The sequence below is a fragment of the Parasteatoda tepidariorum genome, chromosome 6, assembly GCF_982258835.1.
Source record: "Parasteatoda tepidariorum strain Cologne lab strain chromosome 6, Ptep-v5.0, whole genome shotgun sequence".
Classification (NCBI taxonomy): Eukaryota; Metazoa; Arthropoda; class Arachnida; order Araneae; family Theridiidae; genus Parasteatoda; species Parasteatoda tepidariorum.
Genome location: NC_141760.1, coordinates 103,456,185 through 103,478,890, shown reverse-complemented (window position 1 = coordinate 103,478,890; position 22,706 = coordinate 103,456,185). Strand labels below are relative to the sequence as shown.

General features: G+C 29.5%; 1 protein-coding gene across 1 annotated transcript in view; it reads right to left on the bottom strand.

Annotated features, from left to right (window-relative positions):
- LOC107441470 (voltage-dependent T-type calcium channel subunit alpha-1I) overlaps window positions 1–22,706 on the bottom strand; it is a 325,335-nt gene that overhangs the window by 157,244 nt on the left and 145,385 nt on the right. The window contains exon 2 of the mRNA XM_087166313.1: window positions 11,617–11,862. Coding sequence (XP_087022439.1) covers window positions 11,617–11,862 — 246 coding nt within the window. The remainder of the gene's footprint in view (window positions 1–11,616; window positions 11,863–22,706) is intronic.

The following is a 22,706-nucleotide window of genomic DNA, read 5'->3' as shown; positions in this document are numbered from 1 at the left end:
TTATTTGTATGCTTAAAACAAAGAGCTAAATAAATTTTAGAAAAAAAATGCTTCTTAAACACTATTTTTATTATTATTTCATATAAATAATTAAATTAAATTAAATAATGACCGAATTATGAACGAAAAACAAAGTAAGGCAAAGTTTCTTAATTAAATTCTTAAAAATAAAAACAAAAGAATTGTGATATTCGATAATATATTTAGCTAATTAACTAATAATATAAAACGAAAATTAAAAAAAAATAATGATTTTACTCTCTAATAAAACGAAGTAGTAATTGATAAAAAAAAAGAAATGAATAAAATTCGCAAACTTTTCAAATTCTTTTGAACAAATAAAGTTTATTGACTTATGTCCAAAAAATAAGTTTTGTTTTAACTTTATTTCTAAAAATAAAAACAACTCAAGATTTATAAATTTAAAATCAGTAATAGAAGCCCATTAAATTATTAGAAGTTTTATCCGAAAGGTTTTTAATAAATTAAAAGAAAGTAAAAAAATAACCTAACAAATTTATTTACTTTGTAATTTAATTCCTTATGGGTGCCTTAAATTAGATTTCCGATAATTTTCACATTTAAAAATATAAAAAAAGTTTTGTCAGAAAATAAATAAAAAACTTACCTAATTAATGAAGAAACTTTTCTTTATAAATTCTTTTCAATTGCGTTCAGAACAAGGTTACGACGGCGATCACGAAGTTAATCCCATTGAAAATAATCTACAAGAAACGATTTCAAATCGCGAAGGTGCGAAAACGAACATGTGATATAGCGATATAAGGTCTCAAAAGTGATTCTGATTCTACCGCTCATCAGTCAAGGTTATGCCTTGTCAACATAACGAAACAATATCGTCTTCCACAGCGCGAGTTGGCATCGGAACGTAAGAGAAAGTCCTTGCGTGTATCGCTATATCGCTATATCGTTATATCGTCTTCTTCACTCGACGGCTTAAATCAGATTTCTCATGTATCGCTTGGAATGAAAGTTGCTGTATCGGTTTGCCGATATAGGCGTTAAATCGATATGTCGCGATATATCGATTTATAGCCCAGTCCTAATCATAACTGACGATGTAATGCGTGTTCAACGTATTGCATTCGATGAATTGCACATTTTTGCAAAGACTGCAGTGTAGTGAGTTCAACTAGAATAACTGTGAATTCAAATTTCAAGAAAATACCTAAAATTTTAGATTGGCATTTTTGTGTCAGAAAGAGTGACGAAAACTAAATATTTTGGCAAGAGGCTTATATTTAATTTTTATAGCTTTACTTCATTTCTAATTAACTGTTAGTTTTTACCAAGAAAAATGTCGAAACAATCAAGACAGCGCAAGTTCTTAGAAGTAATAATATTAATTACAAGAATAATTATAGGAATTATAGAAATAATAAGAATTAGAAGAAATATGTTTGCGGAAAATGTACAATTGAAACACCCAGTATATGTACAAAATGCGTTGAGCAATGAAGAATTGGAATTTTTAAAATTCCAATTCTTTATGTTTGTAATACATGGCAATATGCAATTTTGTTTAATTATAATAAAGTTTTTTTTTAGTTTATTTCCTTCCTAACATCCATATTTCATACATTCAATCAAGAAACATAAAGTCCGGACCATTTGACCCTCTGTGGTAGAAATAGGTATGTATTAAGTGTTGGTCGTTTAGTGTTAAGTCAATTTGAGAAACACTATTTTTAATTTTTGTATAACTTTGCCATTTTTAAATTTAAGGGAAATATTCCTGCAAATTATCTAAATGCACGCAATGAAATAAATAACGCTTTTTAAGAAAGATCTAATTTTTCTTTTCAACCATTTTATGTTTGATAAATACTCGATACATACGTACAGTTGTCCAGATGGTTATGATAGATCCCTGTTTACTAGAATGTCACGATTAAAATAATAGTAAACATGTAAATATAAATTTTGCAATAGATATTAGTGTATTGCATAAAAGTAATAAGGACTTGTTTTGCTTTTGTACTATTGAACAGGCTCGGAAGTAAGTTCAAACTTATTTGTCCAATTAAAAATCTTTATTAAAATGTGACGAAAAAGCATAAAATAAAATCGGTGTACAGGTAAAACTAAAGTTATAAAGGCTTTATTATACGTGGAAAGGCTTTCAATTTATGAATCCACTTTCAAAGGATTTATGAAGGCAGGCAAAGACAGGTGATGTGAAACATACACTTCTTGGTTTATGAAGGAAAGCACCATTTTCAGAGATTTGTCTCCAACGCAGTCAGCTAGAGATTATTCAGCTTAATCTAACAAAAATTGTAGCAAAGATTTGTAAACATAAGATTTAGAAAATTATGCATGAAAACTTATTGCCATTTACTTAAATATGTAACGCAAATGAGGGTTAGTTTTATGAAATAGTCCTGCGCAATGGCAAATTTCTCTCAATACTTGATCCAGGAGGAGTTCCCTTGTTTTCTGAATTAAGTTCAAAATTACAACACTGCGAAGTTGGATATTAGCAATCTTAAACCACAAAAATTGGGTCGACTATTCAACGACGGTAACAAAATTTTAGTTTATAAATCCATGTTTACCGCACTCTCCAAAATGCTTTGCTGATTTTCTTAAAACACGAAAATGTTTATTGTGAAAATAAATTTACACCGTATTGCTGCAATACTGTTTAAAATTCAATTAATATTGCAGGAAGAGTTTGAAAAGCAATTTGTTTTCATGCGATAAATTTTGAAAAATTTGCAAAAGTCTGTTTTTCGAAAAAAAAAAAACAGTTTTATGGCGGGAAATGAAGATGATGCATATAAATTCTAAGAGAAATTCATTTGTGATATTTATATGTGTCCTTTTGTGCTTTTCAATTACCAAAAACTTTTTTTTTGCTCCACCCTACCGCTCAATAGCATGTCCATATTACTTCCTGTTGTTCAAAGTGTGAACCCTTGGTATTTTTTCTGTGGTAAACCAGATCTGTCCATACCTTGAATATCATGCTTTTTTCACTGTCCGGCACAAACTCATGATGTGTTTTTACGAAGTTGTTGGTATTCGGGGTATAATTTGTCTACAGTAGGAACTCCCCCCACCACAAAGTCTCAGGCTGTCTGCTGCTATGGAAACAAGAATAGTGCATTTCAGTGAGGGTAGCTTCTCTTCACTCTAGGGATAACACAGTAGACCAAAAAAAAAGATCCCCTTTCTCTCACCGACCTGAGCCAAAACCTGCCCTAAACAACGACCCCACACCCCTACTAGAAATAGTTATACCTCGTTACCATAGTCACCGCCACGGGTCCAGACGAATGGTTCAGGAAGTTCTTACTTTAGACAGACTATTCATAAGTTTGCGATGGGTATAGGTTTATTTATCTAAAATGTCAATTTGTAAAGGACCAAAAGCTTAGTTAGTTTATGTATCACTCGTATTTGTAAGTGACATACTTGTAAATAAATAACCCTTTGAAAATTGATGAATAATTTTGGCTAAATTTGTATTAGCTAGAGCAGTGGTCTCTTATCTATTTTGACCAGTTCCCCTTTTCACTGATACTAAAAGCTCAACCCCTTCAAAAATTTCAAATATATGTATACTGTACTATTAGATTTTGATTTTATCTTAACAATTTTTAAAAATTACACAGCAAAAACATAGAAAGTTATGATATACAAATGTTTTTATAATTTTTTTTATTTATATCAGCAATTTTATACCTCAATGACAATTAAGAAATACTTAAATTGTTAGGAAAAAAAATATTATAGTATAGCAAAAAAGTGTAATTATTAGTCACATTACGTTTAATGGGATTCCTGTGATTTTTTTTCTTCGTTAATTTAAAGACGGAATTGCGTTTGTTACGGCAAAATGCTAAGCGAATTCGATTTCTATTCTGTTTCTCTAAGTTGTTTTCATTTGTTACCTAATCAAGAAGCTTGACTCACGAAAATAAGCCAAGCAAATGAAAAAATGAATGCCCCTTTAGCTTTTGTTTTTACGTATGAATAAGACTTAAATATTTAAAACTAAACTTTCATTCTCTCCATTTCAGACTAAGAAATTAATTTTGATTGAATCGAGATTTTTTTTAAACTACAAATTAAAAGAATATTAATAAATAAATTTAAATTATTGAAATAAATTAGTACAAAATTATGAGAATCATACACTGTTTGAAATTTATCGTAAAAAATGGTTGAATAACAATTAATTTAATTGCTATTTTACCATATTTAAACAAAACAGTCAAATAACCATAAATAAGATAGTATTCAAACTGTTAATTGTGAGAAATATTGTTTATTAACAGTTTTCTCCTAATAAGGTAAAACTAACTAGATCCACTTAATGAAGACATTTTGTTCTTTGTAGATGAGCATATCGAAGGGCTAATCTGACAATCTCATGACAGACAGAACGGGGGTTCTATTCCCAGCACTGACATCTCTATATTTCCTTCATTTTATGAAGAGTTTCCGGTGTGTATCCTGCTCTCCCCAATTTGCTGCCCTGGACTATTAAAATATGATTCTCTCATTCAAGCATAGCCATGGAGATGCCAAACTATCTCCATTGTCCAGCTACATTTCTTGTTCATGGTTTTGAAACCATGCTAGTTGTAAATGGCTAAAAAACCGTCTTGTTTTGCCTTCATGTTTTTTTAATCATACTAGATGTTAACGGCTTCAAAACCATTAAGGTAAAAATTGTTCTTTACCGTAAAATTTACGGTTAATTGGATGGAGAGACTGCTGCCGGTTATTTTACCGTAGATTTAGAATGAAAATTTTAACAGTGTACCCTAAATTCCTTTTGTAAGATAAAAATTAATTAGAATACAAGTGTAATTGACTTACCGTTTTAAAACAATGAAGTCCTTCTGTTTGAGAACCATTGAACTCGAGTAATTAAGTTTAAAACGAGTCTAATTTAATTTGACGATTCGTTACATTTTCGGTTCAATTCTGAATGCCACTATTTAGCTGTTTATTAAATGCATTGTATGAAAAGTCTTCTAAAAATATATAATAAGGGTGATGTTTAGAAGACACCAACAATTGTCTCAACAAAAAATTGAAATAAATTCACCGTTACAAAGTTTCCTTTTTTGGAAGATGATTTTATCAACGCTTATAAATTATGGCAAATAAATTGCCGAGAGTTTGGTTATATAATGATGATATAAAAATAAAGAGAGAAAAATGACGGTACTTTAGCTCCTTTAGGATAAATTTTTACCCTATTACCCTTTTGTAAAAATGACTAAAACTGCTTTTGCAAGACCCCTGAGCATTCTAAAACAGATGTTTATGAAGTAAAAATGGGTTATTTATTAGATGGCGTGGCTTATGTTTAATATGTAACATGTGTTTAAGTAATTCTGTTTCAGAATAATAGGCTATTTTTTTATGTTTCAGAAGAGGTTGGCAGTAATCCAAAAAATCTATTTCTTTTTTCTTCTGAAAGATTGAAAATGTAATCGCTTTTTAATTTTATTCCTAGCTTAGAACATGATGTTGGTTAAATGTTTCTATAGTTGCTTTTATGAGCGGAATATAATTATAATTGAAATTAATTATAATTGTACTTAATTTATAAATTGTAATTTAACTGCAGTTTTTAAAGATTGATGAAAGAAACATTAATAATTATAATAATTAATATCCCTCAAAAGATTTAGAAGTAATAAATGTGGAACAAAATGTAAATATTTTTTTATAAAGTTTGAGGTGCTGAGAGTTTTTTTTTTACATGATGATTCATTTGGAATACAGTGAAACTATAGAGATAAGATATGAATACAGGAAGGAATTGTAACGAGTTTGTTTTGTTTCTTTTTAATACAAACGCAATATCTGTAAAATGATTTTTTGAATCAATTGTCCAGTCATCTAATGTATCATTAGTTTAATTGCCTTGTCCACTAGGTTCACAGAGCTTTACGATAAATAACAAAAGTTTTTATTGATTGCATGAATTTGAAAACAAAGTAGAAGAAATTCGGTGTGGTTAGATAAATTGTAGCATCAAGTAAAATGATAAAGTAGCTTATAAATGAAGTTACATCATAAATAATGTCATTACAGAAAATTGAGAGTTAGAAACATTTTAATTATTTACATTCATTGAAACGCCATTATTTACAATGGTTATAATTATTAATACGTCATTACGCATTGTTCCGAATTTTTCTGAACTCTTTATTTTTTAAAGTTAATGTATTGAAATATACTAGATTGTTAACTTTTTATTATTTTGTTGGCAAATTTTTTCTGGGCTTATATAGTTTGAATTCCATTTATATCGTAGAAAGCACAAAGAGCTACACAAGGAGAAAAAAAAACGTTACCACTTTCTTGTTACAAGGAAAGGTTCTTAATTGTGAACTTTAAAAAAAAGTGCCTGTAAAAGTAATAACTTTTAAAAGTAAGAAAGTGTACACTAATTTAAAGGTAACGAAGAAGTAAAACATGCGATTTTTTTAAAAACGTTTAATTACGTCGTTTGAAGCAACATTAAAACGTTTGTAACGTTTACAATGATGCAAACGGATGCACTATTATAAATTTGTCTATATTAAGAATATTAAAGAATTTTCTTTTCAATAAAATTTAATTTTTTTAGTAATATTTCAAAAATATAGATATTTAAAACAAGAAGGATATATATTATCCTCTTTTTTTGTAACAGAATTGTAGTAAGTTCTGAAACAGATGCAGAAATTAATTTGTCTTATTTTATTTATTAAATAAAAAAAATATTTCATTTAATTAATATCTGGAAATATTTTCTTATTATGATTTTAATATCAATCTGTTTCGCAGTAAGTCACTTAAATAGTGAAAAAATGCATATTTTCTTTCTCATTTATATGAAATAGAAATCTTAAGAATATTTCTAAAATTTTCAATATTATAATTTATTCCAAAATTAAATTGTACTTTGCATATTAGTTAAATTTGAAAAAAACTTTGATAAAACGTTTTAGTATATTTCTTGTAACAATATTTGATGTTTTTTGGGAAATTTACGATTATAATGATGTAAAAATTATTCAATAAATGTATTTATTAATGGGGAAGAATTTCAAAAATGTGAAAAATGCTTTAAAAATGCGAAAACAGTGTGCCATCCTGTAAAGCTCATATATGCTTTAAATCATCTAATGCATATTTTAATAAAAAGTTATTTTTGGTTCATTCAAGAAATTAAAAAACGCAACAGTTTTTCAGTCTATTTACTGTAATTTTCGACATTTTTCGTCAACAGAAAAATCAAATTTCTATTCAAATCTTTTCTCAGATAAAAGTTTAAAATGATTTTAATAAGTATGCAATTAGTTCATTGTAGTTTTTTGGTTCTCAGAAATGAAGTAAATTCACGAATTTAGTAATCCGTATCAAATAATTATTAGTTCATATTAAAAGCTTCCAAGATTCAGAAATTTTCTTAATTATGTACAGATGGGTGTTTTTTTCCTTCTGAAATCAGTTCTTTTACAACAATTTCTTATTGAGGATTTAATCTCTTTAAATGATTTCTATTCTTTTAAATAAATTTCGTATTCTTTTTTCTTCTTATTTGAATTTTCTGGAAAAATCCGACCTTTCCGAAACATTAAAGAATTAACTCTCATTAAACCATTTGTTTTCCAATTATCTTGCCTCAGTATTCTTTTTTATTACCATCAATTCTGAATTATCTCTTTTAATTGCGATTAATGACACGTGGTATTTAGCGTGCAATTTAGGTACAGTTTTTCCTTTACCAACGAAAAAAAAGAAACTTTTTATGTAAATTTCATTAATAAAGAAACTAAATCTATAGTAAGAAAAAAAAAGGATAATAAAATAAAGATCCCGGAAGTAAAACGCTTATAAAAGATAATAAAAATTAAAAATAAAATTTCTCGTCTGGTTTTCTCTCATTAAATAGCAATATTTATTTTTGGCTTGGACGTATGACCAAAATAATTTACATAATTACTTTTAAATTACTAAGATTTTTACAGAGAAACTTTTATATAAATGATATAAATAGTAATATGCCGTTAATGTTAATGTATTGTGAATAATTTATGAAAGAAAATAGTAAAGGCAAAACAATTCTGTGTGTCTAATTATGAGATTCATGTGTAATGTCATAATTACATCTGAAAGAGGCTTAGAGATTTGTTTGATAAATAAGTGTAGTTCGTTCACCACGAGTTGGCACTTGGCCTCACCTCCTCGGACGAAGAGTTAATTTCAGAGCGGAGGTAAGCGAAGAAACGCCTCCGCGCTTGAAATTGAGACAACCCTTAACGTGCGCCAAACGCAAACAGTGAATTCTTTTTCAGTCTCTTACTTTGCTTTATCATCTGCGATTATATCTTTCGTTACTCTGGCTAATTTAATGTATTACAGCAAAATCTCTAAAAGAAGGGCAAACTATTCACTCAAAAGTGAGAAATAGCATCAAAATTATGAAATATTTAATGTTAGAAAAATGCACATAAAGATTGCGAAATAAATATTTTTGTCATACGATCGCCAAATGACAACCTTGTTCAGGATTGTTCATATCATTGTACTTCTCTGTAATAGCGGAATAGTATCATCGGATACCACGTGATGAAAGCGGAGCCAAGTGCCAAGTCCTGGCGAACGAACTATAAATGGATCTCATTATGCATGTAACCTTTACTAATAAAAATATAATAAGTATGAATATTCATTCTTAAAAGTTGATTATTGGATCTTCTTTATTAATTTATAATAAGTTTTGTAGTAATTATTAACAATTATTTAAAAAAGTCATAAAAAGTCAGGCAAGTATTCCAAAATTAAAATATTAAAAATTTTGCTTGTGGGTTATAGGCAGGCTCTCGGTTATAGGTACGCAATTTAAATTTGATAAATAATTAAACCGCACGAGAGCAGAATGCCACTATACTACGTCAAATTGAAGTTAATAATCTACAAAAGGCACGGAGACTTAAAAAAACTACAGACCATGGCTGGAACAAAACAAAAGGGAAAAATAAAATGATAAAACAAGTAATTACTAAAAGAAAAGTTCATTAGAGTTGCTTTTTCAAGGTTTGGAAACTAGCTTTTAAAACAATTTGAGTATCCACACCTAACTATAGTCACGACGAAACATTTCAAGATTTTCTGTAAGTGGAGTCTGCTTGGCGAAGTTTCTATCAGACTTCAACGTGTTGGAAATCTGAAGTTTTATTATTGGGCTAATTTTAAAGTTAATATGTTGTACTTAATTTTATTTTTAGTTAAACAATGACAGATTATATGAATGAACTATTATATGAGTTTGACGTGAATTATTATATGAATTTGATATGAATTATTATATGAATTTGTTGTGAATTATTATATGAATTAGAGTACTATCTGCATCTAATTATAGTCACGACAAAACATTTCAAAATTTTCTGTAAGAGGTGTTTGCTATGATACTTGGCGAAGTTTCTCTCGGACTTCAATGTGTTGGAAATTTGAATTTTTATTATTGGGCTAATCTTAAAGTTAATATGAAGTACTTAATTTTATTTTTCGTTAAACAATGACAGATTATATGAATTTGATATGAATTATTATTTGAATTTAAAATGATTTATTATATGGATTTGATATGACTTATTACATGAATTAGAGTATCTGCACCTAATTATAGTCACGACAAAACATTTTAAGATTTTCTGTAAGTGGAGTCTGCTTGGTGAAGTTTCTATCAGACTTCAACGTGTTGGAAATTTGAATTTTTATTATTGGGCTAATCTTAAAGTTAATATGTAGTACTTAATTTTATTTTTCGTTAAACAATGGCAGATAGGCATAAATTTTTAAAATTAGAAAGTTAATAATCAGCATGCGCTGGAAATTACCTTGCAAACATTACGTATGAATGTTTTTGGCAATTCAGGACTTACTCCTTCACTTTGTCTAAAAAAATAAGTAAATGCCGAACCCCCTCTTATGCTTACGTACGAAAGTTGCAGCCCCTTCCCCGGGATTCATTTAACTCGAAATTCGAATAAACGAAGAAACTTAGTGTGACACAGAATTTAAGTTTTAATTCATTTAAAAAAAAAGAAATTTAGGATACATTTTTTATTTTCGTCAAGAGTTTTTGTTATTTCATTTTGTTCTAAAAAAATCTGACTTTTAAAACACTTTAAAAAAAATTATTTCCAATTTTTTTCCCTCCCGAATTTTTTTACCTTTACATCATTTGGAATTTTTCCATAGGTAATTTTTTGACACTTCTTTTTCGCTTTTTTGTTAAAATTGTTTCCTGAGTATGATTGTTTCATCAGTATTCAATTACTTTTTTCCAGCCAAGAGACAAAAAACTAAACCCAAATCGCGTAATTGTTTGATGAGAAATATTGAAATTTAACGATGTTTTTGGTTAGCTTGTAAAAATTTCTCCTGAAATAACTTTTTATGTAGAAAACTAATGTTTTAAGAAAACCTAAATTATTTATTATTTAATTTGGCATAACAAAAGCAACTTGATAAAAATGGTCAGAAATATATTTATTTCGCAAATTTTATGAATATTTAAAAATAATTTTGCACCTACTGAATCCTTTAAACAATTGAGATTAATTTTAAAAGCAATAAAAAATTACTAACCTCCAATTTTGACATTGTGACGGATAAAACACCTTATTGATGATCTCCAGTTAACTTAATTCGAAATGTTTGCTTCTTTTCGGTAAATTTTGGTTTTCAACTAATGACCGATAGTTATACTTTATATATTTAATAGACTGTACTGTTACGTGATTTTTCCTATTCTCCACACTTTTCTTCTCTCTGTTATCATGATCACGAAATTCTTGCTTTTCCACCAACAACAGTACTTTTCATTTTAGTTAGAAGTATGAATATGCTGGTTTGGGGAAAAACAAGATTTGCGGATACCATGGTAACAAAAAGGGGAAAAGTGTGGAGAGCTTGGGATGCTTATTTTATGTACAGAGAGTATACCTATTTAGTCCATAGCCAAATTATTAGATAAACTATAAGATTCTGTGTGAAATCTTAATCATCAGGCGATAAATATACAGCTTTATTGTTTTTACCTGACTGAAATTGGTTTGCACTTGTTTACGTTCGTGCATTAATTGGTTAAATTAGACGATATATAATGTAGATTAGACGATATATTTAATAAATATAGAATACTTATTATATCAGGTATTATATTAGTATAGTATAATAATTCGACCAAATTATTAGACGCATTGCAGTGTTTTAAGAATTACATGTTTTGCACCAGTTTGTACACAATACTTTTATGCTTAAACATACATGTTTTTATTCAGGAGATTTTTTATGTACTTCCTATTAGTATTTGTTTTTAACGTATTGCATTACAATGCTAACCAATTGATACACGAACGTAAACAAATGCAAACCGGTTTCATCAGTGTAAAAACAATAAAGCTGTATAGTATCACCTGATATTTAAGATTTTACATAGAATTTCATAATGCATCTAATAATGAGGACAGTGACTGTACATTGTAACACTCCAATAACGCTAGATGTCTAATATGAATGGGACAAATCACTGTTAATAAGATATAATATGGATTCTGTACTCACCCTGCAAAAACTATGAAGCAGTCGAGTCGATTCCATGAGTCGCTCATGTAAGCTCCTTTCCCGGTGATGCCCATGGCTATGGTCTTGATCATCATTTCAATGGCGAAGAAACCGAAGATGAAATCGTCAAAGATCTGCAGAAGTCGACACCGGCTAGATGTGCAGATCTCATCGGCACACGGTTGGTACATTCCTAGTGTGATGCAATTGAACAAGATGGCTATCATGCTCACACGTTCGAACCACGTGCAGAAAAAAAAGTTAAGGATTTCAAACAGTTCAAAATGTTATGTACAAGATTTGATACATAGATTACATAATCAAAAAAATGCTTGAGGATTTCAACAGACATTTACAGTTTCAAAATATTTAATGACTAAAAAACTAACAATTCTATTAGTATTAGTAAAGAAAATTATAGTTTGTCTACCGTGAGAACTCCCCTCCCCCGCCTCAAAGTCTGATGCCGTCTGCTGCTATGGAGACAGGGATAGAGCATTTCCTGGAGGGTAGCTTCTCTTTACTAGCTACCCTCCAGGGCTAACACAACAGGCCGAAGAAAAAGATTCTCTCGTCGACCGGACCCAAAACCAGTCCTAACCAATGACCTCACAACCCTACTTGAAATAGTTATATCTAGTTACTACAGTCACTGCCCCGGATGCATGCAGATGAATGGCTAAGGGAGTTCTTACTCTAGCAAACTATAAATAAAGTATACATAGATTGTTGTGAGGTCTATTCTGCTCAAAGATTTGAGCATTTAGGGCAACATTGCATCAAGACCAGGGAATTACAAGCTATTCCCGTCAGGTGTTTGCTGAACTGCTTCAGCTTTGCTGAACTGCTAAGTCCGTGCGTAGATAATGTATACAAAGTTAACAATTTCAACTATCTTACACAGTTTTAAACAACTAGGAGGCTTCGCTCTCTGCTCGCTGGCGCTCGCCAATCCCCGGAACTGCTTTCGCAGTTCATTTCGGATTGCTTCGCAATCCGATGCTCGCTTTGCTCGCTCATTGGATACATTCTTAACGTCTAGCTTTTGTACTTTTCACTGTAGAAAATTCTAAACCTGTGCATTTCCATATTAATTTGAAATTGAAAACAGTTCGCATATTTTTCTTAATCACACTATTCTAAATTTCAGTTGTTGAGAAAAGTAACTGTTGTAAGTTTTGTTTTAAAGTCTTTCCCACCAGAGGGCTAAAACCATGTGTTGTAAAACAATATGAAATAGTACTGAACGCCGGATGTAAAGCATCGGCTTCGATGAAGATAATTTTGTGAGAATTGTTTTGATCATTCGGTGAGAATTCACCCGATTAGACATAGGATACTCACTACGTGCTCTTGCGCGTCGAAGCCTATCAATTAAAACGTATTAGCGTTTTATATAATTTAGATAAGCCATATGATGCTCACTACGTGCTTTTGCGCGCCGAATCCTATCAATTAAAAATGAAAACTGTTGCCAGCGCGAGAAAAGAAATATCATCGGTTTTATTGATACATACGTACGTATTAGCGTTTTATATGATACTAGGAGGCTCCGCCCCTGCTCACTAACGCTCGCCAACCCCCGAGAATTGCTACGCAATCCTATGTGGTTCACGCCGTGAACCATGGCTCGCCGCGCTCGCTCGCCAATGAACACAATGTTCTAGCACAAAGACATAATATATTATCATCAAAGACATAATATATTATCAGCAAAGACATAGTATTTTATCATCAAAGACATAGTATTGTACTTATGTAGATGAATTCTACCAATGTTCTTATTGGCTTTTAAAAAAGTATATTAGCTATTTAGATTGTACATGGTGAAAAAATCAAAACATTAGCTAAATAAGAAACATATTAGCAAAATAAATTATCAAATATTGCTTCACTAATATTCTGCATTTTAAAGCGTGAAAATTCAATGCATAAATAAACGCGAAATATAAAAAAATTCAACGCATTCAATACAAACACTTAAACGTTTTTTAGACGTTTAGGTAGCTCCCAGTAGAAAAATATCAATTCAACAGCGGCTTTTTAAAGCATTCTCACTTCAATTAATTTATTAATTCCTAATTGAGTCTAAATGAAATATTGTCATGTTTTTAGTGCATGAATCTGAATTGAACAACCTGATAATGCTCACTCTGGTTATTGTTATCTGGTTGCTCACTACGTGCTCTTGCGCGCCGAATCCAATCAATTAAAAATGAAAACTGTTGCCAACGCGAGAAAAGAAATATCATCGGTTTTACTGATACATACATACCTACGTATTAGCGTTTTATATAATATAGATAGATTCCATTACTAAGAAAATTGCAACGTGATAAACAAGATTAGTATTTGTCGGTCAAGCAAGTTCAATCAGGTGAGCAGAAATTATTTCGTTAATAGTTCTAACAGTGGTATGCCTGATAATGTTTCATTTGCTTCAAAGGTGAAAGAAGTCTCGATCATTAAAATTATGCCTTCTTGACTTGTCCAGGCGAGTGAATAGACAAAATTAATAAATTGTACTTTTTTTAGGCTTTGCTCTCTCATTTAAAACTTGTGATCCATTCTATTCGATTTCGAGTCATCCTATCAGTATGTTCATGATGGCTTAAAAAAACACATCAGGGAAAGGGATATTTTGTATCAGGCCCAAACTACAACTTTTAGAACAATACCTTAGTTATTACCACAATCAGTTACTAAGGCACAAATATTTATAGCGCGCTTTAGTAAACTTTTTATCATTACTATAATCTACGCAAAATGAGAAAAAGCTCCAGAAGCTAATACTTTGTGAAAAAAATATGGTAAAAACTATCAAAATTATGGCAAATTTTGCCGTGTTTCCGGCACTGTGAAAAAAGTTCGGTAATTCTTATTGAAGCACTTTGGTGATGATTTTAGTGAAATCAACAATAAAATATGGTTTTATTATATGTGATAAAATTTTGCATTTTTATCATGATACCAGCATTAGAGCATTTGCCTGAAAACATTTATTTGGTTAAATTTACTTTTCAATTAGATATTTTACCAGAATTTTTTCCCTCGTTTAAAATTGACCTAATTTTTGAGAAAATAAAATAAAAATTCCCTCCATTAAAGTTCCAGACACATTCAATATGAACCTTATGCGTTTTTAAAAAGACGGGAAAACATGGGAAAAATTACAGAACAATGAAAAAACGGGGAAAAGAGAAAAATAGTAATAAAAATAAAAAGAAACCGGAAAAAAAATAAAATAAAAATCCGGAAAATAAAAGATATAATCTTTTTATCAGCTCACACGATTATATCCGCAAAAATGAGTGCTTTCTAATATTGTATCACCATAGCCAAAGCAAAATATATCAATACAAAAAATTCGCACGAAAAATTACAGCAAATAAAATAGAACACAATAAGTGAAAATATCACGTAAAAACAGAAAGTAAAATGTAAAGAAAAAAAACAGAATAAAACATGAAATTAAATCTATAAAGCGAGTAGCGAATTCAAATAAACTTACATAAACGGGAAATTTTCCAACAAATATTGCAACAAATAAAATAGAACACAATATGTAAAAATATCACGTAAAACAGAAAATAAAATATTAGGAAAAAAACAGAATGACACATGAAATGAAATCTATAAAGAGAGTAGCGAATTCAAATGAACTTACATGAACGGGAAATTTTTCAAGAAAGATTTAAAGTATTTTCGTAACAAGATTGCCAGATTGCAAAATATGAAACCAAAAGCGCAAATTGAGGTAAAGGAATTAGACGGGTTTTGTATTTTGTAAGCGCGTTCTTATTGCAGTACTGAAGTTCGTTTGATTTGTTAGTTACCAAGGATGGGCCTGCAATTGGATGTGCGCAAGGTAATACTATACTGTATAATTTTAACAAGTTGACAATGAATAATTCTCGAAAATCAACATTTATTTAAGAAGAAAAAAATAGAAAAAGAGAAGGAGACATGAATTGTCTGTTTTGCACATAATTTTAGCCACGGAAGTGCCCTAAATGGATTTGCACGTAGTAATAATTATATAAATAAACAAAGAAAATTTTTTAGTAAGTTTATCTACAGTAATAATTATATACAATATATATATATATATATATATATATATATATATATATATATATATATATATATATATATATATATATATATATATATATATATATATATATATATATATATATATATATATATATATATATATATATATATGTAATACAAAAATTAAATACTTTTGTATTAATAAAAGAATTAAAACTCTTTCATTTTCATAAAATGTCTTTGTTAAAGAATAAACGTAGAGAGATTCTATTTTGGGAATTCAAGGCTGAAAACATACTATTGAAATATAAATAGATTTATATTTCAAAGGAAGAGTTATTTTTAGAATCGTTCCCTCGTTCACTTCCATATAAGGAAGCAGAAATGATTTTCCTTAATGCGTACAAGGAATGTACGAAGTGTGCCTTTTTACCTCAAATCTGTGTTGGTATGAAACGTAAGAACGCATAGTTTTGCGTGTCCTTTTCATCATGATTTGATCCTGATAAACTGTTCAGAAATTGTCAGAAGTCCTGTCCATTCCCCTCCCATAGGGAGTGTGGACGTGAACTGTTAGCAATACCAGCCTACATTTAAATAAACCTGTTTAGAACGTATAATGGCTTAAGACTGCAATCATTTCAAGCTAAATACAACACTGATAACAGGGTTGTAGCCCTGTTATTACATATATATATATATATATATATATATATATATATATATATATATATATATATATATATATATATATATATATATATATATATATATATATATATATATATATATATATATATATATATATATATATATATATATATATATATATATATATATATATATATAAACTAGAAAAATATCTTATAAAGGTTCTGCATTATTTCATTATCAACCTTTTACGCTAAAGAAATGTTTGGAAAACATCGAATATTCACTACACTAATTTAAAAGCTCGCTTGATCAAAGTTCTGAAAAAGTTTATTATTGACCTAATACAGTTAAAAATATATTTAGAAACATGATATTTTTTCCTAATTCATTAATTGCAAATAACACTTCCTAATAAAAGTTCTGATCACTTTCAGTAACGGTTTCTTTCTTAATGTCTTCTACAAACTGTTAAAATTGATTTGGTGTATCAATTAAATATCTAATCCTATCATCTAACGTTTTACAACTTCATTCTTATAAATTACAACCGTGTCTTTAACAAATAGTCAAAGATAAACATATTCAAAATGGTGAAATTCAAATAGGATGAAAAATACATACAATTTATTCACGTCGGCGTATGAATTAGTTGAAAGGGTAATTATTGGAAATTGTTTCCCGAGCTTCAACTAAATAATAAGTTATAGGATATGTTTTCGGGACATTATTTGGAAGCATATTTATGCTCTCTTATGTTTTAATTAAGTAAATATTAATCCAAGGAATACCTAGCGCTTAAGATTTTGAATGAATAAGCTATTAACTAGGAACTTCTTAAAATAATAAAGTTCATATTTGTTGCTTGAACAAAATATATTTTTATAATTAATATCAGTAATTATTAATGCTTTCATAATTTAAGCAAGTGATGTTCTTATAAAAAACATAAAATATTACGTTTAAATTAAATCATAATTAGTCTTAACGTTTTAATTAAATTATAATCATTTTTAACGTTTTAATTATAATCATAATTATTCTTAAATTGTGATGAAACCGCCCACAATAGGCAAAAATGATTTCGTGCTTAATAATTATATACTAAAAGAATTTACAGATTTTTTGTGTGATTTTAATGGTGTACGCATAGAGCGTCATTTTGTATAAGTAACTACAATTGGCTTACATAATTCAAGTAAAACATTGTTCCATTGAATTTCGATTATTAATTGTAGGCAAAAGAATAATATCAGAAGATAAATATTGCAATGCTGATTTTTAATTATTAAAATATTTATTTAGGATCGATGCAGTAATAATAAATAAAATATTAATAAATAATTTTTATGCCCAGCCCAGAAAAGGCAAAAATTAAAAAAAAAGATTTCTTTCTTAATAATTACACATTAAAATAATTTATACATTTTTCTTGTGGTTTTAATGGTCTACGCATAGAGCGTCATTTTGTATAAGTAATTGCAATTGTCTTGAATAATTCAAGCAAAACATCGTTTCATTGAATTTCGATTATTGTTGTATGCAAAAAAAGAAAAAAACTCTAAATAGAATAACATCAGAAATTTAATTAAATATCACAATGCAGATATTTTTGTTACAGAATTTATTTAGCAGCAAACATAATAAATAAAATATAAATAAATAATTTTTTTGTATTTGTATCCAGACAGATTATTATTATTGAAAATGATTTTTTTCTCTATCCCGTATAAAATTAAAAGATAAATGATATTTTATTTATTTCTTTTCCTGATTTTTATCTTCCAATCTTCAATTAATAAGGTTATAAGAACTTTATTTACGTAAAAAATATGATGTAATGTAATGAACAAAATTGAAAGTTTTAACAAAATTGAATTAAGAATGTAATTGCAAGAGTGAATATTTATTTACATGTTACAATTAATCCAATTTACAACTTCTAAAATTAAGAACTCATTTATCTTTAGTTCCCTTTAAAGATAAAATTTCTCTAAGGAACATTAATTCATATCAAATAATTCACTTTAAATGAAATTCTCATTAAGTTGTATTTATCATCATTAATAATGCGATATGAAGCTAATTTACTTTTTAATACTCGAAATATAAATGAAGAAATAACATAATTCCATTATATTTCAAGCCATTCATGCAATGTTAAGGCTTTATTAATGATGCCATATTGAAGTGATATCTTTAACAGTAATCTTGGAAGTTATTAACTTATCGTCTTATCGATAAGTTAATAACTTTCGAGTTTCTGCTTTAATGCTTTTATTATCTTCTTTCCAGAATAGTAAAAGCGTTAAACTCTAGAAAATCAATAACTTTGTTTGTCGGAAAATTAATCGACAAGATTTTGCAAGACTGTCTGTCATCCTGTAAAAGAAGATGTGAAATTTTCTTAAGTTTAAGAAATGTATGTTGAATCAGTACAAGTATTGACTGACAAGCCCTGGTGGCTAAGGGGATAGAGTGCTCGCCTCCCAATGAGGTGACCCGGGTTCCATCGCAGCTACAGCTGGTCTGTTTGAATTTCTCACCCGGCTCGCACCGATCACAGTGCTGACTTAAAATATCCTTAACGGTTGGCGGATCATGGGATAGAGTCCCTTTGCCGTTAGGCTAACCGCAAAAGGTTTACGCGGTTTTCCTCTCCATGTAAAGCGAATTCGGTCCTCCACGAAGGCAAATACTGTCTCCCATACTGTTTTTTTTTTAAATAATTTTAACCCCTTCCAATGAGGTGACCCAAGTTCGATTCCAGATAGCTGGTCGATTCAAATTTCGCAACCGGCTCGCACCGACCACAGTACTGACGTGAAATACCCTCAGTGGTTAGTGTCCTCTTGCCATCAGGCTAACCGTGGAAGATTTTCGTGGTTTTCATCTCCATGTAACGCAAAAGCGGATTAGTTTTATCAAAAAATCCTCCACTGAGGCAAATTTCTCCAAATACCTGATTCAGGAGTTTCCTTGTCTTCTGGATTCGGTTCAAAATTATAAGGCTGCGTAAACTAAAAATTCGGTCTGTTGTCCAATGAAGGTTTATAAAATAAAATTAAAAGTATAGACTGAAAGCATTTTAAGTAGCGTTGAATCAGCAAACTCTCAGTATATTATGTATTTTTCCGAATCGATTTGTAGACCTGTATAATGCAGTACTATTTTTCATAGTTAAAGACCTATTTCAAGTTTCAATTCACAGGCTGACAAGAAATTGGCAAACATGACACAAAGATTTTAATGTTCCAAGTAAATCATTACTACTAAACTAAAGATGGGATTGCATTAAAGCAGAAACATTAGTAAAGCAAAGCTTTCTCGTAACTGTGGCAGTGATTGAGGTTGAAACTTCACAATTTCGTGACCTGATAAACGGGGCGACATTGACTGCCTATCGATCAAATCATCCTTCTCAGTGAAATTTTATATAAGCAGTTTACTGAATGGCGTGACATCCATTTTTGTCTACTTCCTTATTGCTATCATGAATACTTTTTTTATTTTTAATTATAAACGCCGTTGAACAGTCGACTCAATTTGGGGTTCACGACTACTAATGTTCAACTCCGTAGCCTTGTCATTTTGAACCAGATCCAGAAGACAAGGAAACTCCTGGATCAGTACCCTACAGAGGTGTGATTTCTTATGGGAACATTGAGGACTTTGAGACTCGACAGATTTAACTTCCTTCAGTCATCATTTAATACACGATACTTTTGGCTGGCGAGGATCGAATCCACGACCTCTTGGACATGGGACCAGTGCCCTACCAACCAGGCTATCCCGGCCCTATCATGAATGCTTGTAATTTTTTAAACTCACCCTTTTAATGCAGAGCTGTGAACGCATTATAAGTTTTCTTTTCTCTGCAACTAGCTTGTTTTTCGTTCTATTCATGGAACAAGAATTTTTAGGGTTGTTGAATTAGGAGATTGTGTCCAAACCCTTGTCTTCAAGATGAATCAAAGGGTAAAATCAGTTGGATTCAAGGCTGGTGAATAAGAAGGCCTTTCATGAACTGTATTGTTTCAAGAGAATCGGTTTTGGACAAATTTTTGCCCATCTGATTCATTGACATTCTGACACTGAATGTATTTGATTGTAAAATAAATGAAACACTGATTCTGCAGACAATATTTTTTGGTAATCATTAATTTTTTAAGACAATTTCTAGTTAAATTGGGAACACCGGTTTTAGAAGTAGTTGTAAGCTTTCCTTAAAAAGTTTAAATTAAAATTTCAAGGTCTAGGTCGCATTTCAATGCTACAACTTTTTAGAAATAATTTACCCAAGTGAGTCTTAATTTACAAATTAATCCACCCCCCAGAAAAAAATCTGTACTTTTGATCATTTTTGGACAAGAATCATTCTTGACATTATTGAAAAGTGCTTTTATTATTTATATTAAATTTTTCAATTTCTAGTATTAGTTCAAACTCTCCCTATTATGTTGTTCAAATTTTCAATTATTAATAAAATACTTTTTATTCATCCACTTAAAGTTCAAATACATTTTTCTTGTAGTGGATAATGCATAATGCTTGATGTTATAATACAGTTTTTTCAAATATTAATTCATTCATCAATTTTGTTTTTCTACGGGATAAAAAAATTGCAATTATTTTATAAAAAAAACTAAAACTAAAATTTTCTTTGTTGACCCTCGTAGGAATTGACTTTAATTGTTTTTTTTTAATATTAGTTGTTCTAATCAATTCTCAAATGCAAAAGAATTAAAAAAAAAAAACAATGGAGTTAAAGTTTTATTATTTAAAATTCATATTGTTTGCAGAGGGAGAGGAAATATCATTTAGAATTATTTAATTATTCACTATACATTACTACAATAAAAAAAATTAGTTATCACTAGACTTAACCATTTTTGCAAAATAGTGAAATTATACTATCTACTAGTAAAAGAATCGTTATAAGCCTTTAAGGCACGTCTTGTTCTTAAAATGCTGAAAACGTACTTTTCAGCTTTCGGCTTGGTAAGTTGAAAGACCCGATAATTTGGTAAGATTTTTTGTTTCGTTAAGTTTTTCTTTTAAAGCGATTGTTGAAGTAGTTCTACCTTTTAAGTCGGTCTCTCCAAATGCTTCTTCAAAAATCTCATACAGAATTCCTCTCTCTCAAACTATGAATGGGTTCGCATTACACAGCCGTATTTCGGAGACAAAGAAGACTAAATTGCCTCCTTTTACATCCTTCTTTATTTGCCTTCACCGTATAAATTTCTCAAGGACAACGACGTCTGTCTTTTTTTATTTTTTTTATTTCGTTTTATGTAATGATCCTTAGACGAGAAACATCCTTTCAAAAGTTTAAAACTAGCTTCTAGTTGTCTGATAATAAATGGAGTTGCAAATTCAAGAAATTTGATTGATGTGATTGGTTTATTTTGCTACTATATATATATATATATATATATATATATATATATATATATATATATATATATATATATATATATATATATATATAAATATAACATGAAAAGCTTCTATTAATCTTTTTATGTTAGTTTCTTCGTTATAAAACAACTCCTATTTTTTTACTAATTAATTATTCAAATCGAAATGCTTTCTCACACTTTTAAAAGCCACATCCTGTCTCTAAATCTATTTTGGCCCAACTATACATAAATTTAAATAAATACATTTTTCCCTTTTAAACTTCGTGAGAATCATTCGAACTATTTCGTAAACCAATAGTAATCCCTGGGATTTCCCTTTCCCCCTCAAATATAACAAAATAGAGGGAAATTCTTTTTCTACTTTTCCTAGGATAAAAACTTAAGCACACAGTTTTGGAGTGCGAATTCGAGATCCGCCTTTGATAGAAAATGTCTTGAATATACTGTGAAGCTAATAAAATATTTTTTGCCTTCCAACTATTATCTGCGTGGCCTAACAACACTCACAATGACTGCTACCCTTTCAAGCCAACAGGATTCGAACCTGTGCGGGGAAACCTTCGTGGTTTTTCTCTCTACGTAACAATTAGTTCTATCAGAATGTCCTCCCACGAAGGCAGATTCCTCCCGAATTTTGATCCAGGACTTCCCTTGTTTTCTGAGTTGGGTTCAAAATTACAAGGCTGCAGAGTTGAACATTGGTAGTCGTAAACTCAGAATTACGTCGGCTGTTCAACGACAGTTATAAAGTTAAATAAAAGAAATAAAAAAATATATATATTTGCTATTCAATTTTAGTTTAGTTTCCTAAGTATAATTTGCACCAACCTTTCATTTATTATTTTGATAAAAATAATTTATCTAGCAGTGTTTTTTTAAATATACGGTGCAGAATATGTAACAGTTAAGTTTTAATAACATTTAATTAGATAAATATACTTCGCACTCATCATACAT